Here is a 20,622-nt window from a genome sequence, read left to right as displayed (position 1 = left end):
TGAGGGAAGGGGAAAGTTGGGTTGGCAAAGCAAAATGTTACGTGGGGTCCCAGAATCAGAAGGGCATTTAACTGTTGGCAGATAAAGACCACACAGGCAAATATGTTTGGGAAGCTGGGGGGACAGACAGGCAATCAAGAGGGGGGAGGAAGGTTGAACCCAAAGAGGCCAGGAAGAGACTGAATTTCACATACCGATTTGGCTAATAAGCTACTTGACAAACAGTTTCGTTTTCTCAGAAATATAAAATTATAAACATTCAGCTTCGTTCCTGCCCCTGGCACCATACACACCCAGAACATCAGCAGATTTCTTCCGTTCAACGATCTGGATGTCTCTTGCTCCGGCGGGGATGTGTGTGACCAGAGAATAGCCTGTGGAAAACTGCATCCATGTATGAAAAGCAAACTTTGCAAGAGTTAACAGTCCTAGGCTGGGAATAACTCTTCACACACAGGAGCAAATTCACAAATGACTGAAGGATCCTTTTTTTTAATTCATTCAATGTTGGTCCTTTGAAAAGGGGCGGGGGAGTTGTGGAGGGAGGCGGCGGCAAATTTGCCGCAGTCCAGATGCAAGGAAGCCCAGACTCCCCACATCCCTGATCATGCACAAATTCGCCTGCCCACGATTGCATCTTGCTCAAGGATTGGCAAGGCTTACCCCATAAGAACAAAATACCCCTCCAGCCTTACCAAGATGTGAATTTCCCTTTCTGTAACTCCCGGAGACGTGAGTGCAGCTGCTCCCATTTCCTTGACAAACACCACATTTGTCCAACGTGTGAGTTGAGAACAGGACCCCGTCACATCCAATAGGCTGGAAACAGTGTAAAATAGAGTGTCAATGGTCAGGTAGAGGGGCACAGTCACTGCAATTCAAATATCATGCTGACACTTTGGGCTGTGTCTCTGTGTGTTTGGCAGTAGTAATCTCAGGGCCAGCGACATTGTGTGTGATGGAGAGCCCTCTGTTCTACCCCTTCATGTTACGAAGCCCCTGTAAATATCACATAGTCATAGATCCGCATCAGAATCAGGCTGAACAAACTAAAAATGTTGGGGTGTTAGAGCCTTCTAAACAGTCCTGTGGAAGAAGGCTGTGGTGGGATGCAAACAGCCAAGGCAACACTAAGTCAAGAAAAGTCTGGCTGCTGGATCAGGCCAGAGGAGGCCCATCTAGTCCAACATCCGGTTCTCAGAATGGCCAAACCAATGGGAATCCTGTAAACAGGACCTGAGAACAACAACAGCTCTCCCCACCTGTGAATCCAATCAGTTGCCTCTGGGCCTGGAGGTTCCATTCTCAGCTATCAGTTAAGAAGAGCCCTGCTGGATCAGACCAAAGGCCTATCTGGTCCACATCCTCTTCTCACACTGGCCAACCAGTTGCTGATGGCATTCCCTGCAACCTATTTCACATCATTATGCTGACCTGAGTACAATTGGTGGTGACCGAGGGGAGGGCTTTTTGCCTGAGTTACAGCCCTTCCTGGGAACAAAGGAAGCTGCTTCCTACTGAAGAGCATTGATCCATCTAGCTCAGCATTGTCTACACTGACCAGCAGCAGCTTTCTGGGGTTTCATGTAGGGTTCTATCCTAGAGATGCCACTGGGGATTGAACCTGGGACCTTCTGCATGCAAAGCAGGTGCTCTATCACTGAGCTAGGGCCTTCTCAGCTTCTCTTTAAAAAGGAGGAATGGAAGATTGTTCAATAAATCACAAGCAAACTGCTCTGGCTTCTGGGTCCAGTTCAGAGTGCTGATGCTTACCTACAAAGCCCTAAATGACTCAGGGCCAGGATATCTGAAAGATCAGCCTCCTCCTGTATGAAGCAGCCTGCAGGCTGAAATTGTCTTCAGAAGCCCCACCGCATCTCCCACCATGAAAAGTACTCTGGCTGGTGGGAATGCAAGATGGGGCCTTAACTGTGACATCCCCCCAAACCCAAACCCTGCCCACCATTGCAGAGTTGACTCCCAAAGGTGAGACCAGCCCCATCCCTGGCAGGGAGCAAAAATATTTTTATTTAATGTTTCTCCTCCCCACCCCACCCCCAAAAAACTGGTTGGATTTTTAAAACATCCCACTTCCCTATTCACACTCATTCACATACACTTATATGCTCACCACCACCACCACCCCGCACAGTCTCACCCACATTCAATGCACACACACACACACACACACACACACATTGTTTCCACACATAAGAACACAAGAAGATCCCTGCTGGATCAGGCCAGTGGCCCATCTAGTCCAGATCTTCTTCTCACAGTGGCCAACCCGTGCCCCAATGGGATGCCTGCAAGCAGGACGTAAGCACAAGAGCCCTCTCCCCATTACAGTTTCCAACAAGTGGTATTCAGAACCCTTGTTGCCTTGAAGCACAGGAGATAGTAGCTATGAGTAGCCTTCTCCACCATGACATAAGAAAGCATGTTGGATCAGGCCAAAGTGATCCAATGTAGAATGAAGAAGCCCAACTGGCATTCAGGAGCAATACTGCCTCTGACCAGAGCATGGCCATCATGGCTAGTAGTCACTGGTAGCATTCTCCTCCTCCATGAATTTCCCCAACTCTCTTTCAAAGCCATCCAAGTTGGGGGACATCATTGCCACACACACGGACCAAAGAGATCCTCACTAGCTGGCTGTGCTTCCAGTCTTCCTGGCTCAGATCCTCTCTCTCTGCTCCTGGTCCAAGACACCCTCCTGTGCCCCAAGCCCCACATCAAATGATATTCAATGTCACCTTGGCCAACAGGTAAGAAGGAGGGGTTGCTGGCTGCTATTTCACTTCTGGGACATGTGGTGCAATAGAGATCTTGCCCACCCATCACTTCCTCACTAATGTTGCTGGAAGAAGCCTATCCTGGAGGCTTTCTCCCCTGGGATCTTTACAGATGCTGAGAGTGGAAGTTGACGCGAGGGAATACTCTGCAGAACTACAAATTCCAGCAGCCTCTAATGCAACTTCACCCCACAATGGCCATGCAGTTCCCCACTGGTCAGCACCCATCTCCCAGATTCTGGGCTCCCCACAACAGGGTCATTTGTGTGTCCCCCTCTTCTTGTCCCATCTCCCCCACCCCCTGGGCTGACAATATGGTTGCTATAATGTTTAACAACCTCACATTTTCCAGAAACGCAAACCCCACGGAAATCGGAGTATTTACAGGACGTCCCGTCCCGAGCCAGGACCATGAGCTGCCTTTGACCATCGATGGTTGTGCAGTGGAGATCACAGGGCTTGCTGGAGATGTGGACATAGTCATCTGGAGATAGGAGGACAAATGATATTGCACACACTGACCAAACACACACACACGCTCACACACAAATGCACGCAGTTGCTTATTAAATGTCACCAGCAAAATATCCATCATTGTGGGGTAGAAAGTATAGCATAACATCAGGACATAGGAAGAGCTCTGCAGCTGGATCACACCAAAGGGGGCTCATCTAGTCCAGCATCCTGTTCTCACAGTGGCAGACCAGATACCTCAATGGGAAACCAGCAATCTGAGCAGGATCTGAGCAGAAGAACACTCTCCCCTCTTTCGGTTTCCAGCAACTGGCATTCAGAAACATTACTGCCTCTGACTGTGAAGGAAGAGCATAGTCTCCATGGTGGCTAGGGCATCCCATTTCATTTTCACTGTTACTCAGTTGAAAGCCTGCCCTAACCTGTTTTGTGTAAATTTGTTTGGGGGGGGGGAGGGAACCCATGAAACTTCTGCCTTTAAAATTAAAATGTGCTTGTTATGCACATGGTTATACGCATTATGGAACAAATTTCCTCCAAATAGGTATTTTCCAGTGTGCTTCCCCATAAAGTACACATTATGGATGCATCACAACTGTAAATAACACAAAGTTTTGAGTGCACTTTTCACACACTGAGGTGGCGTCTCAAAATATGGAAAAGTATTTGATCTACCTTGAAGTGGCGTTCTAACCTCTGATCATAATCTGAGGCTCTTCTTCATGTGTCTGCCTCCACAGGAAGCCCAGATAGTGGCAACACGTGAACAAGGCCTTTTCAGTGGTGGCTCCCTGCTTGTGCAATGCTCTCTCCAGGAGGCTTGCCTAATGCCATCATTATATATATCTTCAGACAAAAACATTCCTTTCAAACCAAGCCTTTAGCTCTTAACTATCTAGGGCCTTTTAGAGTGGGTGGGATGTTTTAATGTATCTACGGGGGTTTGTTTGTTTGTTGTAAGTCACTAAAAGAGAGAAAGCAACTAATCAATTTAAATAACAACAACAGCAACCCATAAGCAAGTTCATGACTGGCTGTCAGATAGGGTCATTTCTGCATATGCATTAGAAACTAGTGCATATTTGACCCAGTCCTAGTTCATCACAATGCTTCCCCTGATCCCTTCTTGTCATTTCAAAGCAGCTGTTGCAACTGCCTTTGAGCCCAGGGAAAGATGTGGGTGGGGAGCTTTGCTCCTCTGATAAAATCTGGTTGGAGCCTCCTTCCTAGAACAGAAGAGAACTCCATTCATTTCAAATCCTCTCTGTGTGTGTGCCTGTCTTTCTGTCTTTTTTGGATGAGGTGGGGTGAGAGCAAGCTTTGCCTTATCAAAAGCGCCTGGACAAAAGGCCTCCTTGTTTACCAGGATACAATGGCTTCCATTGATACGTCCGCCCGTTGTACATGTGGGAGTTGAAGGATGTGCACTGCTGCTCCCGGAAGCTCCTGCCATTCGGGGGACACTGCTGGAAAAGGAAGAGACGAGTCCAGATGAGGAAGAGGTGGAGGAGAAGGAGAATCTGCTTCTACATTCCAGAGGCTTTTCCCGCCCTTGTGGGTGAACTGATGGTGGGCTGTCAAAACCCAAATGTGCAAGGGAATCAGGAAGATCCTGGGACTCTTACAGGCTAATAAAAGAACACCAGAACAGCCTGCTGGATCAGGCCAGGGCTCCTCTAGTCCAGCAACCTCTTTTCACAGAGGCCAAATAGATGCCTGTGGGAAACCAGCAAAAAGGATCTGAGCACAAGAGCCCTCTTCCCTCCTGTGGTTTCCAACAACTGGCATTAGGAAGGTTCCTATTTCTACTAATCGAGGATGATGATGCTGATATCCACACCATATTATTAAGGCTTTGAAGAATCCTGAGAACAGAGCTACAATTTCCAGAGTGGCTTAACAACCAATTCTTCTTCACACTCTGGAACTCTGGAAACTGTAGCTCTGGGAGAGGAATGCGGGTTTGCAAGCAACTCTCAACACATTAACAGGATTATTTGGGGGAAGCCATGGCTGTTTAAAGCGGCATCATAGCACTTTTAATGTATGGTGTGAAGGTGGCCTGAGTTTGAAATAGTGGTGGTAGCTGGTTCATATTTTCTACAGCTGCATGGAATCTGTACCTTGCTAGATAAGACTGAAAGCTGCATCTCAGTAATAATTTTAAAAAAGCATGAAAATGCTCCTCTTACTTGCACTTTGCATAGCTGGTATCTTTTTGATGTCCCAGTGCATGTTTTATTAGCGAGCCCCGTCATGGACTTCTTTCTAAACACAGAAAGAAAAGGAAACAGGATCAAGTCAAGCGAAAAATGAAACGCATCATTATCATCCAAAAGAAAGGGCCCCAGAATGGCTTACAAATATCAGCAAGAATAAAGGTAAAGGGACCCCTGACCATCAGGTCCAGTAGTGACCAACTCTGGGGTTGTGGCGCTCATCTTGCTTTATTGGCCGAGGGAGCCGGCGTACAGCTTCCGGGTCATGTGGCCAGCATGACTAAGCCACTTCTGGCGAACCAGAGCAGCACACAGAAACACCATTTACCTTCCCGCCAGAGTGGTACCTATTTATCTACTTGCACTTTGATGTGCTTTCAAACTGCTAGGTGGGCAGGAGCAGGGACCGAGCAACAGGAGCTCACCCCATTGTGGGGATTCAAACCGCCGACCTTCTGATTGGCAAGTCCTAGGCTCTGTGGTTTAACCCACAGCACCACCCATGTCCCATGTCACCTCTTATGTGGCCCTTGAAATTATCCCAAGGCTACACACACAACCTCTCTTGATACCCCTGCTTCGCTACCTCCTTCAGTGCGTTTGCCTGGTTGGAATAGCATTTTTGAACTGGGATAATGCCTCTTTCTTACCTGGATGGAGGATGGAAAGATATGTCTGCATATGAAAGGAACCTCTGTGCTGTGTGCAGCTGGAATTTATCTGGCTACACAATGGTAAGAATCACAGCCACTAACCTGCCTGCTTTTGTCCTGGCCATGCCCACCTTTCTGAAGGTTCCCTTCAAGGGGACAGTGATCCTTTGGCTGAAAATGTTAACCTTCCTGCAACAAATCACCAGGAAGCCCTATCCAGATGGCTATGGATTACAGCTCCCATCAGCCCCGGTTCAACCTTAAGGGCACCTGATTCGAGGGAGGCTGCCTGAGATGCTCCCTTCGGAACCGATGGGAAAGTTTTATTGTTCAGAGGATGGGGGGGGGGGGTGAGATGAGTTCATTGGAGCAAGGGGTTTACCTCTGCCGCAAGCAGTGCCTCTCTTGGGATTTGACTCCTCCCCCACACGTCCGGGTGCAAGCCGTCCACTTGGTCCACTCGCCCCACCAGTGGGCAGTGATGTCGCTGCCTTCCTCAAGGCTGTTGGATGCCTGAAGGTTCTCCTGTTTGCCATTTAGGGGCAAAGAAGATAAATTAGAGGCGAGATGGGTTGATTAGTTAAAGGGATACTTCAACAAACATGGTTCAGCTGCTGAAACCAATTCTTTCTCCATTTCTGTCCTACTTCAGTTCATTTGAGGTTTCATGCCCGTCTGGCAGCTGCATCTCCATTTCCTTCCCCCACTGAAGACAGGAGCCCCCGTTTATGGGTTGCTCATATTTAGCACATACTTGTGCAGAGCAGCCATGTCAGGCCACTGGCACATCCTGCTCAGTATCTTTGACATGGACTGGCAGAGGTTATCTAGGATTTCAGATAGGAGCCATTCATCCTACCTAGAGATGCCACTGGAGGCTGAAGCTGGGACCTCCTGCATGCAAAGCAGGGACTCTGCCACTCAGCAGTTGCTCCTTCAGCTAAACATAAAGTAAGATTCTAGTCCTCATAATTCTGCATCTGACAGCAGATATAGGTAGGGACATAGGAATCTGCCTAATGAGTAAAACCCTTGGTTTATCTGTCAAAGTACTGCTTGCACTCACTGACAGTGTCTTCCCAAGGTTTCAGAATAGGGTTTCACCATGGTGCAGCAAGGGTGCCATTGAGGACCGAACCTGGAATCTTCTGCATGCAATTAGGGGCTCTACCACTGAGCTATGGCCCTTTTGACACACACTGATTCTTCATGCCTGCCTCTGTCATTTTTCAGTACATCTTGACTGTTTCATTTGTGTCCGATTTTAAATTGTATTGCATATTCTGTACTTGCATTCAGTAGTGTAGTGGCAAATTCAGAAGTGCAGGGTTCCTTCATGAGAGTCATAGCCAGGCCCCCTTCTAAGATTATACAACAACTTTATAATCCTAGAACAGTAATAATTAGGGATGCATTACAATGATCAATGCAGATCTCTGTGTGTTTCCTTTTAGCTAAATCTGCTATTTTTCTGTGCATGTATGTGGACAAATCATTTGGAGTGCTCCAAAATCTTCTTTCAGAGTGACTTAAGCTGTGTTTTCATTGAAGTGCCATTGTGCGTAACAGAACTTGTACCCCATTCTCTTGACACGGAAGCGTTCCTTCCATTGTGTTTTCAATGTTCCTAAATGCTTAGCTTTTCAGCTTACAGAGCAAACTCTTTGGTGTTCCTCCCATGTACCTTATCCAGAGGGGCCCCAGGAGCCCATTCTCAGGGCTGACTCAACTCCTTTCACTCTGACTGGATCCAATTAGTGCAAAGGGCAAGAAGGCTTCTTCCCAGTGGCTAAACAAACCCCCCCTTTCATGCTGATTGGTCTGCTCAAGGATCCTGGAGACAGGGAGCCTTCTGGGATGCTGTTGCAGAAATAGTAACAGGTCTTTGACACACACAGCCTCTGGTAACCCCCAAACCACTAGACCACTGCTTGTATTGCATTTTACACATTGTCACTGGGCAGCACCTGGAGGTGCTAGCATACCCGGTGGTATATGGATATTTTTAATACATTTGTGAATGAAGAAAATTCTCACTTGTGATATCACCAGGGCAACGTTCCCTATGAAGAGTGCGAATGCAAGAGCCCCTTTCAGGTGAGTGCAGTCGCCAATAAAGCTGCACTCCCAGGTCCCCTTGATTCTCTTCATCCTAAGAAAGCAAGAAGCAAAGGTTGAAATTTTTCAGAATTGGATTAGATGGCCTTTTGGGTCCCCTTCTAACTCTATAATTCTATGTTTCTATGAAGAAGGTTTAAACTGCTTTCATGTGTATTTTTTAAAAATAACAAAAAAGAAGTATATAAATTTTATAAAATGAAGGAATGAAAAATCTGGCAGGAAACAAGCACTGAGGAATTTGGTCATCACTGCAGGACCATCTTGCTCCATAGGTGCTCATCGTTCTGCAGAACTGACAATGTTAGAGGTGCCACATGATACTCATTCCCACAGTTGTGAGAAATTGATCTTTCAGTGTGGCACACATGCACTTCAGAACTCCTTGCCTGTTGACGCCAGGCAGGCACCTTCACTGTATTCTTTTCGGTGCCTGCTTTAAACATTTTTGTTTAGGCACATAGATGTTGACATGTTTTATTCTCTCTCTCCCTCCCCCCCCCACCGTTGATTTGTATTATCTAAAAAGGTTTTTAACCATTTTTACTGATAATTTTAATATTTTTTTTGTAAACTGCTTAGAGGTTTACAATCAATTGGCGTATAAATGTTGTCAAATAAATAATTGCCCCATCACAATGTGATGTGGGGGACCCCCACACAAGCTGACCTCTTGGAACTGCCATTCTGCTTGTATTCCAGGTGAGGGGGGCATTCTATTAAGACACCTCCGCTTCGTCCAAGCATGGAGTTTCAGTGGTGCGGAATTTGCAATTAATTTCTCCCTGTGCTCTGAGAAAAGCTTTGAATAGGAAACCCCAAGGTCCCCCTCATTAAAAAGTGTAGTTCTGTTGAGGGATTTGGGTGGAAATCTGACCCCTCTGGCCACATGACCCGGAAGCTGTACGCCGGCTCCCTCGGCCAATAAAGAGAGATGAGCCCCGCAACCCCAGAGTCGGTCACGACTGGACCTAATGGTCAGGGGTCCCTTTACCTTTACCTGACTCCTCTGACAGGGTGTCATCACAGAGCCAATTCAGAATGAGGTCAGGAATCACTGCCCTCTTACTGGATGGAAATGTGGAAAAATGGGTGCTTCCAGACCAGGGATGGAGGAAAAAGTCAACTCAATTTGCATTTAAAGACAACCCTACCAAATCAGTGCTTTCCAAAACATGCAGCCATCCTTCAAAATTGTCTTGCAGTGTAGTTCTCCAGCCGAATAATATGTCCCAATATGCATATATTAAAGCAAAAGTGTGCATTAAAAATGCATGTATTAGTGAAAACATTGGGAGAAAATATTGGGAGAAACTGCATTGTGTAAATGTGTAGATGAGGGAAAACTATATACAAATATGTGTCTATTAGGGAAAATATGTACTAAGGTGCTGGTAACTTTTCATGAGAACTTTTTTTAAAAATAGCAAACAAATCTGGACATTGACTGAACTTAAGATTGGAAAAGTGATAAGTTGAGAGAAAGAGCCAATGCAGTGGATTGTAGTGGTCAGAGTGTCAGACTAGGACCTGGGAAACCAGAATTCAAATGCCCCCACTGGGCCATGAAGCTCACTGGGTGTGACCTGGGGGGGGGTGTCAGTGACTGCCTTTCAGCCTAACTTACTTCACAGGGTTGTTGTGAGGATAAAATGGGGAGAGGGAGGACTATGTACCACCTCCATGAGCACCTTGGAAGAAACGTGGCCAGAGGGGTCAGATTTCCACCCAAATCCCTCAACAGAAATAAATAAAGTGAAATTGACAGATTTGCCCACCACTTACCCTTCCCTCTTTGGGCTCCTCCTCCTCCGTCTTACAGAAGAGACACTGAGGATTCCCCTTTCTAAGAAAACTCAGCCTTTCAGAGTAGTGCTGGCTTCTTCCCCCAACTCCCCACTTTCTTTGGCTGCCTGGAGAGCGCGAATTTCCTACTCATCCCCGCCTCTCCGCCTGCCAGGAGTGGAGGTGCTGGATTTTCCCAAGCTGGATGATTATATTAAAGCTGCACGGATGTTCAGACTGTGTCTGAGTCGCTTGGTGTCCTGTTCCAGCCAGGCAAGGAGATTTTGGAGGACTGGAACAAGAGACTGTGGGGAAGAACTAGCTCAGAACAGGCATCCGTGAGGCTCAGCAATGGGGAGATGATTGTCCTTAGGTGTTCAAACTCTTCTGGAGGCTCTCAAAGAAGGCGGCTTCAGAGCCTCCAGAGCAAGAAAGGCCATAATACCATTCTGGCAGCCAGAGGCTGCTGCCACCATCCTACACCCATTGGGGAGCAGCAGGGAGGACAGCCAGCTTGTCTGTAGCAAATGGGCAAACTCCATGACTCCAAGATTTAAAAAATAAAAAAAAGAACATAAGAAGAGGCTGGTGGATCAGGTCAATGACCCGTTTAGTCCAGCATTCTGTTCTCATAGTGATCAAACAGATGCCCCAGTGAGAAACCTATAAGCAAGATTCGAACATTGTATGAACCAGCCGCCCCTGGCACCCATATCTGCCTCCCAAGAAAGCACACATTAATTTGGGTCAAATCAGCCCACAACTTTTGGCAAGGCATTGGGTATAACTATTTGAACTGTCAGCCCGCCTGCCTCTTGGGGTATACCCGTAGGGGTCACCCCAAGCTGAAGACGTCAACTCCTACGACACAGGGGTGGTCACCTTGAGGAGTGCTATGGCCCTAGCTCTTGCCTGAGCTTCAGGACATAAGCAACTGAAAATTGGAGAGGCAGGCAGAGGCTACAACCTCCCCTCCAATGAAGATTCAGGTTTACTCAATGCCTTAACCACCAAAGTTGTGACAATTGCTATGAGGCAGGCAAAACCTAAGTACAGATCCAGTTAGTCTGCCTGGCCCTGAATCAGTCTGACAAATTCCTGCCTGGCCCCGAATATGGTGACCAACAATAGTCCATAGCAAGGTCATGCAGAGCCCAAGAGCCAAAGAAAAAGGAGAGGCGATGGGAGATCCAACTAGGAACTGGACAAGGAGGTGGAGGCTGGATGGGTTTAAATTCCCAAACTGTGGACCAGAGTGAAGCCTGCTGGCTCCAGTCTAATCTGCTCCAGGGGTAGAGCCTTTGGCAAGCCTGCCTGCCATTGGCCAATTGGCAGGCAGGTTGTAATCCATTTCCTGGGCTGGTGCGAAGCTAATTTGGGGGTTTGTGCTGGCCTGGGAAAACCCCACAACTCCATGTCCCTCACCGGGTGAACAGAATGTGATGCCCCACAAAGGTGCCCAACCTTGAAGATAAGCGTCACTCTCCCATCCTGTGGTTTCCAGCAACTGGTATTCGAAAGCATTAATGGCTGTAGCCTCCTCCTCCTCCATGAATTTGTCTAATCCTCTTTTAAAGCCATCTAGTCATATCTCCGGTTGCGAACATGATCCGTGTGGGAGGCACGCTTGCAACCTGCAGCGTTCGCAGCCTGAAGCGCCGTGTCTGCACACGCGCGTGATACGATTTAGCGCTTCTGCGCATGTGTGTGATGTCATTTTGCACTCCTGTGCATGCGCGAGTGCCGAAACCCAGAAGTAACCCATTCCAGTACTTCCGGGTTCGGTGCGGTCCGCAACCCGAAAACGTGCAACCCACAGCATACGTAACCCAGGGTATGACTTACATTGGTGGCCATCACTGCCTCCTGTAGGAGGGAGTTCCACAGTTTAAATATGTGCTGTGTGAGGACAGACTTTATTTCATCTGCCCTGAATCTTCCAACATCCAAATCCTCACCCTACATTTGAAGCAGTAGCATGCTGCTTTAAACAGCCATGGCTTCCCTGAAAGTATCTTGGTTTGTTAAGGGTTCTGAGGATTGTTAGCATACCCCTATTCCCGCCTGCCCCCAAACTATAATTCCCAGAGATCCCTGGGAAGTTGGAATGGTTGTGTAAACCACTGAGGGAAGTGTAGCTCTCTCTCTCAGAGGGAAACAGAAGGGTCTCCTAACAACTTTCAGCACCCTGAACAGACTTCAGTTCCCAGGATCCTTTGGGGGAATCCATGACTGCATAAATGAACACGGGTGGCGCTGTGGGTAAAACCTCAGCGCCTAGGACTTGCCGATCGCATGGTCAGCGGTTCGAATCCCCGCGGCAGGGTGCGCGCCCGTCGTTTGGTCCCAGCACCTGCCAACCTAGCAGTTTGAAAGCACCCCCCGAGTGCAAGTAGATAAATAGGGACCGCTTACTAGCGGGAAGGTAAACGGCATTCCGTGTGCTGCGCTGGCTCGCCAGATGCAGCTTGTCACGCTGGCCACGTGACCCGGAAGTGTCTGCGGACAGCGCTGGCTCCAGGCCTCTAGAGTGAGATGAGCGCACAACCCTAGAGTCTGGCAAGACTGGCCCGTATGGGCAGGGCTACCTTTACCTTTACCTTTATGACTGCATAAAGCAGTATCACACTGCTTTAAAAGTATGGTGTGAATGTATTACTTTGTATGGGGATCTGCTAGAAGTGTACAAGAGCAGGCAAAGAAAATGGCCTCCCTCTCTTGTAACATTTAGAACCCTGTGGGGCCACCCAATGAAGATGAATCTTGGAAGATTCATTAAAGACAAGATAAGATACTTCTTCACACAACACTTAGTTAAACAATGAAATTTGCTGCCACAAGAGACAGTAATGGACACCAACTTGGGTGGCTTTAAAAGAACTTTGTTGGAGGCAGGTGGTTCAAGCCCACCCAGGATTCCGGCACTGCAGGGGGCTGGACTAGATGACTTTCAGGATCCCTTCCAACTGACCATTCTATGATTCTATGATTGTATAAGGATATTAGTGACCGTTAACCGCAATGGCTATGTTCTACTTCCACTGTCGGAAGCAGTAATGCTTCTGAACGCCAGTTGCTGGAAACCACAGGAGGGGAGAGGACTTTTGCATTCAAGTCCTGCTTGTGGGTTTCCCATAATGAGTACCCCATTATTCACTGTAAGAAAAATATGCTGGACTAGATGGGCCATTGATCCAATCCAGCAGGCTCTCCATGTGGAGGTGTACTGTGATGGCAGAACCTCCATGCCTTGGGGCAGTCTATCTCTGAATATCAGACAGTGGGAAACATAACTGGAGAGTGCTGTTGCACATAGGTCTTGCTTGCAGGCTTCCCATTTGGGGCATATTGTGGGCTATTATGCAAGCAGGATGCTGGACTAGGTGGGTCATTGGCCTGATCCACCAGGCTCTTATTACACCCAAAAGCACAGAGCTCCTCTGAGCAGGGCCCATTGACTGCCCAGGTCATGCCCTCCCAGGGAAGCTGCCATGGATTAGTCATTTACAGAGCAGATGCAATGAAATGAATGAACATGGCTGTCTGAGAATTGTAGAATATTAGAATTGTACAATGGTAGATTTGGAAGGGAGCCCAGTTGGTCAACTGACCCATCCTCCAGCAGGAATTCGTTTCATTCATTTCAATGCCTCTACTCTGGGCAGAACTTACTTTGATGCAACCCTGGTGCTGGTCCCTGTGTCTCAGTTATTTTAGCGCCTAATTTTCTAAACATCTATTTTATCCCACCTTTTCTATCCTTCATAAAAACCACACTCCCGTTCTTCACATCAGCAGGGGTCTCTAACCCTTCTGGGCCTCGGGGGGGGGGGATACATCTGGAAATCTAAGAAGCTGTCATGTGCCTCACAAAATGCCCATTTCACAGAAGGAAAAACTGGCAATGCTCAGAACCAACCCTCTCCCTACCAGACCAGACATCTACATAGGTGGTGCAGTGGCTAGAGTGTTGGACTAGCTCAGCCATGAAACTGACTGAGTGACCTTGGAGGCCAGTCTACATCTCTCTCAGCCAATAAACTACCTCACAAGATTGTTGTGAAGATAAAATGGGGGAAAGAACTATGTATGCCCCCTTGAAGGTGGGATATAAATGTGATAAGCAGATTATAAATTAATTAATTAGACCCACAGGCCAGCCCTGCTTTTGGCCATGGAGATGGCCAAGGTTTTTGTCCAGTGGAGTCCCAGCAGTGTATCATATTTTCATCCACCCTTTCACGGTGTCAATTTTCATAGAATAAAAGAGTTGGAAGGACCCCCAAGGGCCATCTAGTCAACCCCCTTGCAAAGCAGGAATCACAATCAAATATTGCCTGGCAGGTGGCCACCCAACCTCTGCTTCAAAATGTCCAAGAAAGGAGAGTTTGTGGGCTTCACTGCACTTGGTTTCCCAAAGCTCAGAATCCATACCAATTAAATTTAAATCCCGAAAATTATTGACTGCGCATCCTGGGGACAGGTGGCTGAAACCTACCCAGAGCACTTGGTTTTCATTAGAGCTTCAAGCCACCTCTGGTCCAAAGCCAGCCAAATAATTATTCTTCATTCAGTCCAAAAGACTGGAGAAGGAGGGGAAGAGGGGGGGAAAAGCCTATTGTTTCTACTTCTATATATATTAAATAAGAAAACCCCCATCAGCAGAACAGTGATTCCAAAATGCCTCTCTGGCTTTGGTTATTTGGGGGCAGGGAGGACTTTCCAAGGAAATGCACTTAGCAGGACACAGAAGGGAAAAAGTCAAGGTGGCTGCCCATTCTGGGATCGCTACACTCGTATTATATAACAGCCTCCTGCCTCACACAGCACCTAGAGAAAAGCTCTGTCTCAACCAAAAATGCAAAGATGTTTTCCCCTGAAAGCCATTTAGCAGGAAAGTTTGTGTGTGTGTTTGGAATCTGTGAAGTGGGTGCAATTAAACATGAAACACACACACACACCAACAAGCAAAAGAAAAAGGAAATTTGAGTTTCTTTTTAAAAGAAAAAAAGAAAAAACCTACCTTGGAGAATGTGAGAGCCAGCCAGACAGCCAGATGCTTGCTTTTTCAAGTGCAGGGGGGGGGAAAAGATGCTGCAAGGGTCCAGGTGCAACAGGCTCTGGTCGGTGGAGGACTGGGGCGAAACTGAGAGGGAGCAGAGCAGGAGGAGGTGCAGAAATTGCAGACACACACTTTCTCTCTCCTCCCGTCTTCTCCCCCACCCCTCTCCTCAGACTTCAAAAGGGCAGCCAAGAGCCTTCAGCTTCCAGCAAGGAGGAGGCTGCTTAGCGGTTATCCCAAGTCAACTTGAGTCAGTTTTATAGCTGTCAGGCAGATGGGCTAGGAGCTCTGCAGTCTCCCTGAGATGCCTCTCTTCAGCGGCTCAGCACTCCTCCAGCACCACCACTGTGCATTACAGTCATGGTGCTTTCCCTCCCGCCCGCCCCCCCAAACCCACAATTGTTCCGCCAACCACAGCTAGCCAGTTTCCTGCAGTCGGGCTTGCTGGATGAGTGTGTGTGTGTGTGTGTGTTTAAAGGATTAGAGAATGTTTGTGCCTGAAGATGTGTCTATGAGGCAAAAGCTAATCCTGCCATCAGAGTCCAGCCAAATCGATATCACCTCCGTACCACGGGCAGGAATCAATCAGGTTTCCAGGCAAGTGAGACCACAAAGGCTGCCAGTTTTGTCTCTGTTGACTCAGTAAATTGATCATGGGGGGGGGGGGACGCCTGTTGCAGTGGAATTCGGGGAGAGATTGGAGGGGGGGAGCCACATTGGTGTATATGGTTGGCCACTGTAAGAACAGCATGCTGGACTCGATGGATCACTGGTCTCATCTAGCAAGCTGTTCTTGTGTTCTTATGATGCAAAACCATGTTCTGGAACCTAAATGCAGCCTTTTGCACATTGATCTGCTGAGCAAACACCGGTCAGAAATAATTTGATATACCATCAAGCCCATGGGGAAGCCGCGAAACTTCTTACTATAATATTTCCAGGCCACCTTTAAGAGCCATAGCCCATTCAAAGCAGATTGCAGGGTAAAATAATATTCAACAAAGCAGAGGGTGCAATCCTGTATGTGTCTACTCAGAAGTAAGCCCCACTGAGCTCAGTGGGACTTACTCCTGGGCAAAGTGTGTGTTGGACGGAGGCAATGAAGAATAAAACCAGCAGTAAACAATAAAACCTGGGGGTTTTTTCCAGCCGGAACTCGCCGGAACTCCTTTCTGGCACCACGCGGATGGGCACCATTGAGTTCCGGCACATCATTTTCTAGAAAAATAACACTGAATAAACCAAATGAATAATTAGAACCCCAAAACATAGTACAACTAAAATCATCAATGCCAGTTTATGAAATATAATGATCAGTTTGGTGTAGTGGTTACAGTGCCTGCAAGACATTCAAAAAGTTAAAATAGCAATAAACTAAAAACAGATCAAAACTCACACCAACTTTCTAAAGATCTGGGTAGGATTGTCTAAGCAGGAATGTTTTTAGCAGGAACCAGAAAGAGTAGAGCCAGTCACTGCCTCTCAGCAGGGATAAGGTGTCACTGCACATGTATAAGCATGTACCAGAAGAGTACAGCAAAGGCACCTGCCTGATGTCAATAGCCAGGGAGTTCCAAAGTGTGCCGCACTAAAAGATTGTTTTCCTTCAAATGAAGAATGGGTATACAGTGGTACCTTGATTTAAGAACAGTCCGGTTTAAGAACGATTTGGTTTACGAACTCTGCAAAACCGGAAATAGTGTCCTGGTTTGAGAACTTTACCTTGGTCTAAGAACGGAATCTGACCGGTGGAAGGGCACTAGCAGCAGGAGGCTTCATTGGGGAAAGCGCGCCTCTGTTTAAGGATGGTTTCAGTTTAAGAACGGACTTCCAGAACGGATTAAGTTCGTAAACCGAAGTACCACTGTATGTGGCACCTGTAATAGCTAGTTCTGCAGATTGAAGCAGTCGAATGGGTGTATATGGATTAAGGCAACTGAATAGGTAAACTGGCCTGAAGTTGTTCAGGGCTTCATATACTAATAGTAACACCTTGATCTTGGCTTCTGAATTTCAGGAGATGTGTTCACACATGATGTTCAGCAAGTGTGAAATCTGTGTGTGCACACATATGGTTAAAAAGTGTAACAAGTGCTGCCTCTGGGAACAAACAGTTGTACACATCAGCAAGTGTACACACTTTTCACGTAGATGCTTGTACATGTGGAGAGACAGCCTGTCCCTGTGCTCAGGGTAACATGTAAACAAGTCTCTGGCTTAACAGAAAAACCTTAGGTCTGAGGCTTACTTTCCATGGGCAATTGCAGGTTGCTTGGTTTATTTAAAGCATTTCTTCACCCCACTTTTCAGCTAAAAAGACTCCCAGAGCCCCCCTCTCTCTCCACAGACCTTGGAATTACAATCTAAAAAGTACAGCACAAAAGGAAACAGGGAGGAGGAGGGAAAAGGGAAGCTAGGCTTCCTTGCATCCTTGGCAAGGAGTTGTATTGGCACTCCCTCCATCCCCTGCAGAGCAGCGGATAAGAGGTCAGGAGAGTGCATGTATGGGTGGGCAGGCCCCTAGCCACTCCTTGCAAGAGTGGAGAGGTGTGATTCTTGCATCCCCACTGGGCTTGGACCTGCATTCTTGGCAGGGGCCAACATAGCCAACCCCTATGTACACCCCTGAACTCAGGGTACCCAGTTCTGAATGTCACAATGTTATTGCAATAACCTGCCAGGGCCAAAATTTGCCCACTTAGTTGCATGATGATGATGATGATACAAAGCAGTACCATTCTAAATCTCACAGCCTGTTTGAGACACTCCTCAGCAACAGAGTTAAGAGGTGGTTTTGATGTAAGGAGCAGAAATCTGTGGCTGTTATTCAGAGCGTCCCTAAAGTAACCAGTTCCAGATTCCAAAATGTTACAGAGGCAGACTCTGTGAGCCAAGGCAAAAGAACATGAGGGTGCTGCCAGCTTCTCTGCTTCCAGTAAATCAATGCAGCTCCCTCCACACAATGTGATTAATGACCTACCTGCCCTGGATGGATGCTCTGGGCTGGCTGGGCTGTTGAACAGGTGTGTCATTAATCACAGGCAGACAATCAGAGCATGATGGTTCTATGCATCTCCCTCTCCCTTCTTGCAAAGGAGCAAGAAATTGCAAGCAGATGTTATTTACTACCCGGGTGCTTGTAACACTGAGAGAAAGGAAGGTGAAACAAAGACAGATTGTGGGAAATTGCAGTCAAACATAACTATGTGTGAGTGCTAGTTAGTGCATGAAGGGGTTAAGACTACAGAGTTATATTCCTAGACTCAGCTAGCCATGCCCCTTTTCTCAGATGAGAGAGGAAGTGAAGCCTTCTCTTTCTGCTCTCTCTCTTTCACGCTCTCTCTATGCCATGTAACTGATCAAGGAAGATGTGCTTAAGCAAGTGTTTAGCTTAGAGCACATGTTTGAAGCTATCTTTCTGTCTTTTCTATCCAAGAGTATTCTGCCTGTGTTCTCTTTGCTACTGCTTGGATAAATGCATAAATCTGCCATTTGGAACATTTTGTAAGTAAAGCATTTTAAACTTACTTAACAGTGTATGGTCTGTTTATGCCAAGAGAGGTACATAGAGGGGGATTCTGTATGCAACTGAACAAGATATGAAAATGGTTCAACAGCCCAAATTCCCACATTCTTGAATTTTGTGTGTTCAAACTCTGCTATTGGGGCTCTCTCCTGCTGGAGACTGTGCAAAGCCCCCTGTGTTGAACCCAGGCACCCAGCCAATTATTTTGTTATTTAACTCACACATGTGGGTCACAGGGATTCATATTTTCCTCCCACACATATAAGGTACACCTGTGTGGGACATGGAAAACCTGACCTTTGGGTGCTCACTGTTTATTTATAAATGTTTGCAAGAAGCTGATGCTTTGTTGGGTGAATCTGATGGGCCAGATCACTTTGAACATAAGAAGATAAAATGAGCCCTACTGGATCAGGTCAATGGCTCATCTAGTCTAGCATCCTGTTCTCACAATGGCCAAGAAGATTCCCCAAAGGGAAACCAGCAAGCAGGATCCAAGCACAATACCACCTCTCACCTTCTGTAGTTTCTAGTGAGTGGTGTTAGTTACAACTGGATTACGGCCTCATTCAATAAAATACCCAATAGCAAGCCCAAGACAAAACTACAGAATGAGCAGGTAAAATACCTGATATTTGACAGATCTGACTAATCAAGTAACCAAGAAGCAGAATGCTGAAGAGGGAGATCTTTCCTTTTCACTTTTCTGTCTTTTTCCCCCTTGCAGTTTTTAGAACAATACTTAACTGGAGTCGAAAGCATATAGGAGGCACATGGCCTCCAGGAACAGATAAACAACAGAGATGCTGTGAAGAGAAGATTATCCTCAGATAGCCCATGAAAAGGAGGGATCAGCCTCACACTGACCAGCAAACATCATCTGCAAGTTCAGCACCAGCGAGAGACCAAGATTGTAATTACAGCCTTGAAATTAACTCAAAAAAGCTAAAAAGGAACTGGACAGGAAATTGTATCCCTGGGGGTTATGTTTATCTCTGAATATCCCTTCTCACCAACTCCGAATGTAGGAGGAAGTGCCAAGCAATGTTAGCCAGATAACAAGATCCATGGCACCCCAGCTGGGTCCGCTGTCGTAAATCATGGCTGCATAACACACCATACATTTAAAGCACATTGAAAGCAAATGGCTCCCAAAGACCCTTGAAACTGTTGCTTGCCCCTCTCATAGCGATAATTCTCAACACTCTTAACTACATTTCCCAGGATTCTCAGGGATTGGGTTGCCTATATCCAGTGTTATTTCTGCTGGAATTTCAGTAGATCCATTGAAATTAATGGGCATGAGTTGCTCAGGTCCATTGATTTCAACAGCTCTACTTAGAGTCGGAGAGAGTCTCAAGGGATGAGGAGATGAATGTTAGAAGATTTAGGAAAGATTGAAAAGAGTTCTTCTTCATGCAGTGTAGAGTTTAACTACAGAACTCACTCTCCTAGGAGGCAGCGACAGCCCCCCCACTTGGACAGCTTTAAAAAAGGATTGGAGGACGGGGAGGAGGAAGAGGTTATCAATGGCTATGGGCTGCAATGGCTCTGTTCTGCCTCCACCATTGGGAGGCAACAATGCTCCTGAATACCAGTTGCTAGAGACCACAGAAGGGGAAAGGGCTCTTGTGCTCAGGTCCTGTTTATGGGCTTTCCCACTGTGGGAATAGGATCTTGAACTAGATGGGCCTTTGGCCTTATCCAGCAGAGCACTTATGTTTATGACCCAAGTCTAAAGGACCCAGCACCCAGGCCTGAAGTTCCACACTTCCCTGGTCTGACCCAACAACAGCCAACTAGCTAAGTTTAGGTTTTGTAACCACAGAGAGATTTTACAAGGAGCAAGCAATCCTCCACTTTCAGCCCGAAGCAGCTCACTCTTCCCTCTTAAAATTCTATCACCTTGCTTCTGCCTCCAAGTCCCTGGCTTTCCTATTCATAAAAATACAACTGTGCAGAGGCTTGTAGGGGTATTAACATTAAATAG

General features: G+C 46.9%; 1 protein-coding gene across 7 annotated transcripts in view; it reads right to left on the bottom strand.

Moving 5' to 3' along the window:
• Positions 1-15,450, bottom strand: part of ADAMTSL2 (ADAMTS like 2) — a 39,798-nt gene extending 24,348 nt beyond the window's left edge. Inside the window, exons 1-8 of one of the 7 annotated variants that reach the window (XM_083423501.1) lie at positions 15,068-15,450; positions 8,179-8,293; positions 6,524-6,666; positions 5,462-5,537; positions 4,633-4,735; positions 3,134-3,279; positions 696-819; positions 294-374 (exon numbers count right to left, since the gene is read on the bottom strand). In XM_083423501.1, coding sequence (XP_083279627.1) covers positions 294-374; positions 696-819; positions 3,134-3,279; positions 4,633-4,735; positions 5,462-5,537; positions 6,524-6,666; positions 8,179-8,292 — 787 coding nt within the window. In that variant the 5' untranslated portion in view covers position 8,293; positions 15,068-15,450. Of the gene's footprint in view, positions 1-293; positions 385-695; positions 820-3,133; positions 3,280-4,632; positions 5,091-5,461; positions 5,538-6,523; positions 6,667-8,178; positions 8,294-15,067 lie in introns of those variants that run through there. The other 6 variants (XM_083423502.1, XM_083423504.1, XM_083423505.1 and 3 more) reach the window with 6 other exon arrangements.
• Positions 15,451-20,622: the final 5,172 nt, after the last annotated feature.

Source organism: Podarcis tiliguerta, assembly GCF_965153285.1.
Source record: "Podarcis tiliguerta genome assembly, chromosome: Z".
NCBI lineage: Eukaryota > Metazoa > Chordata > Lepidosauria > Squamata > Lacertidae > Podarcis > Podarcis tiliguerta.
Note: the sequence above shows the minus strand (reverse complement) of the source record. Positions and strands in the feature narration are given on the sequence as shown.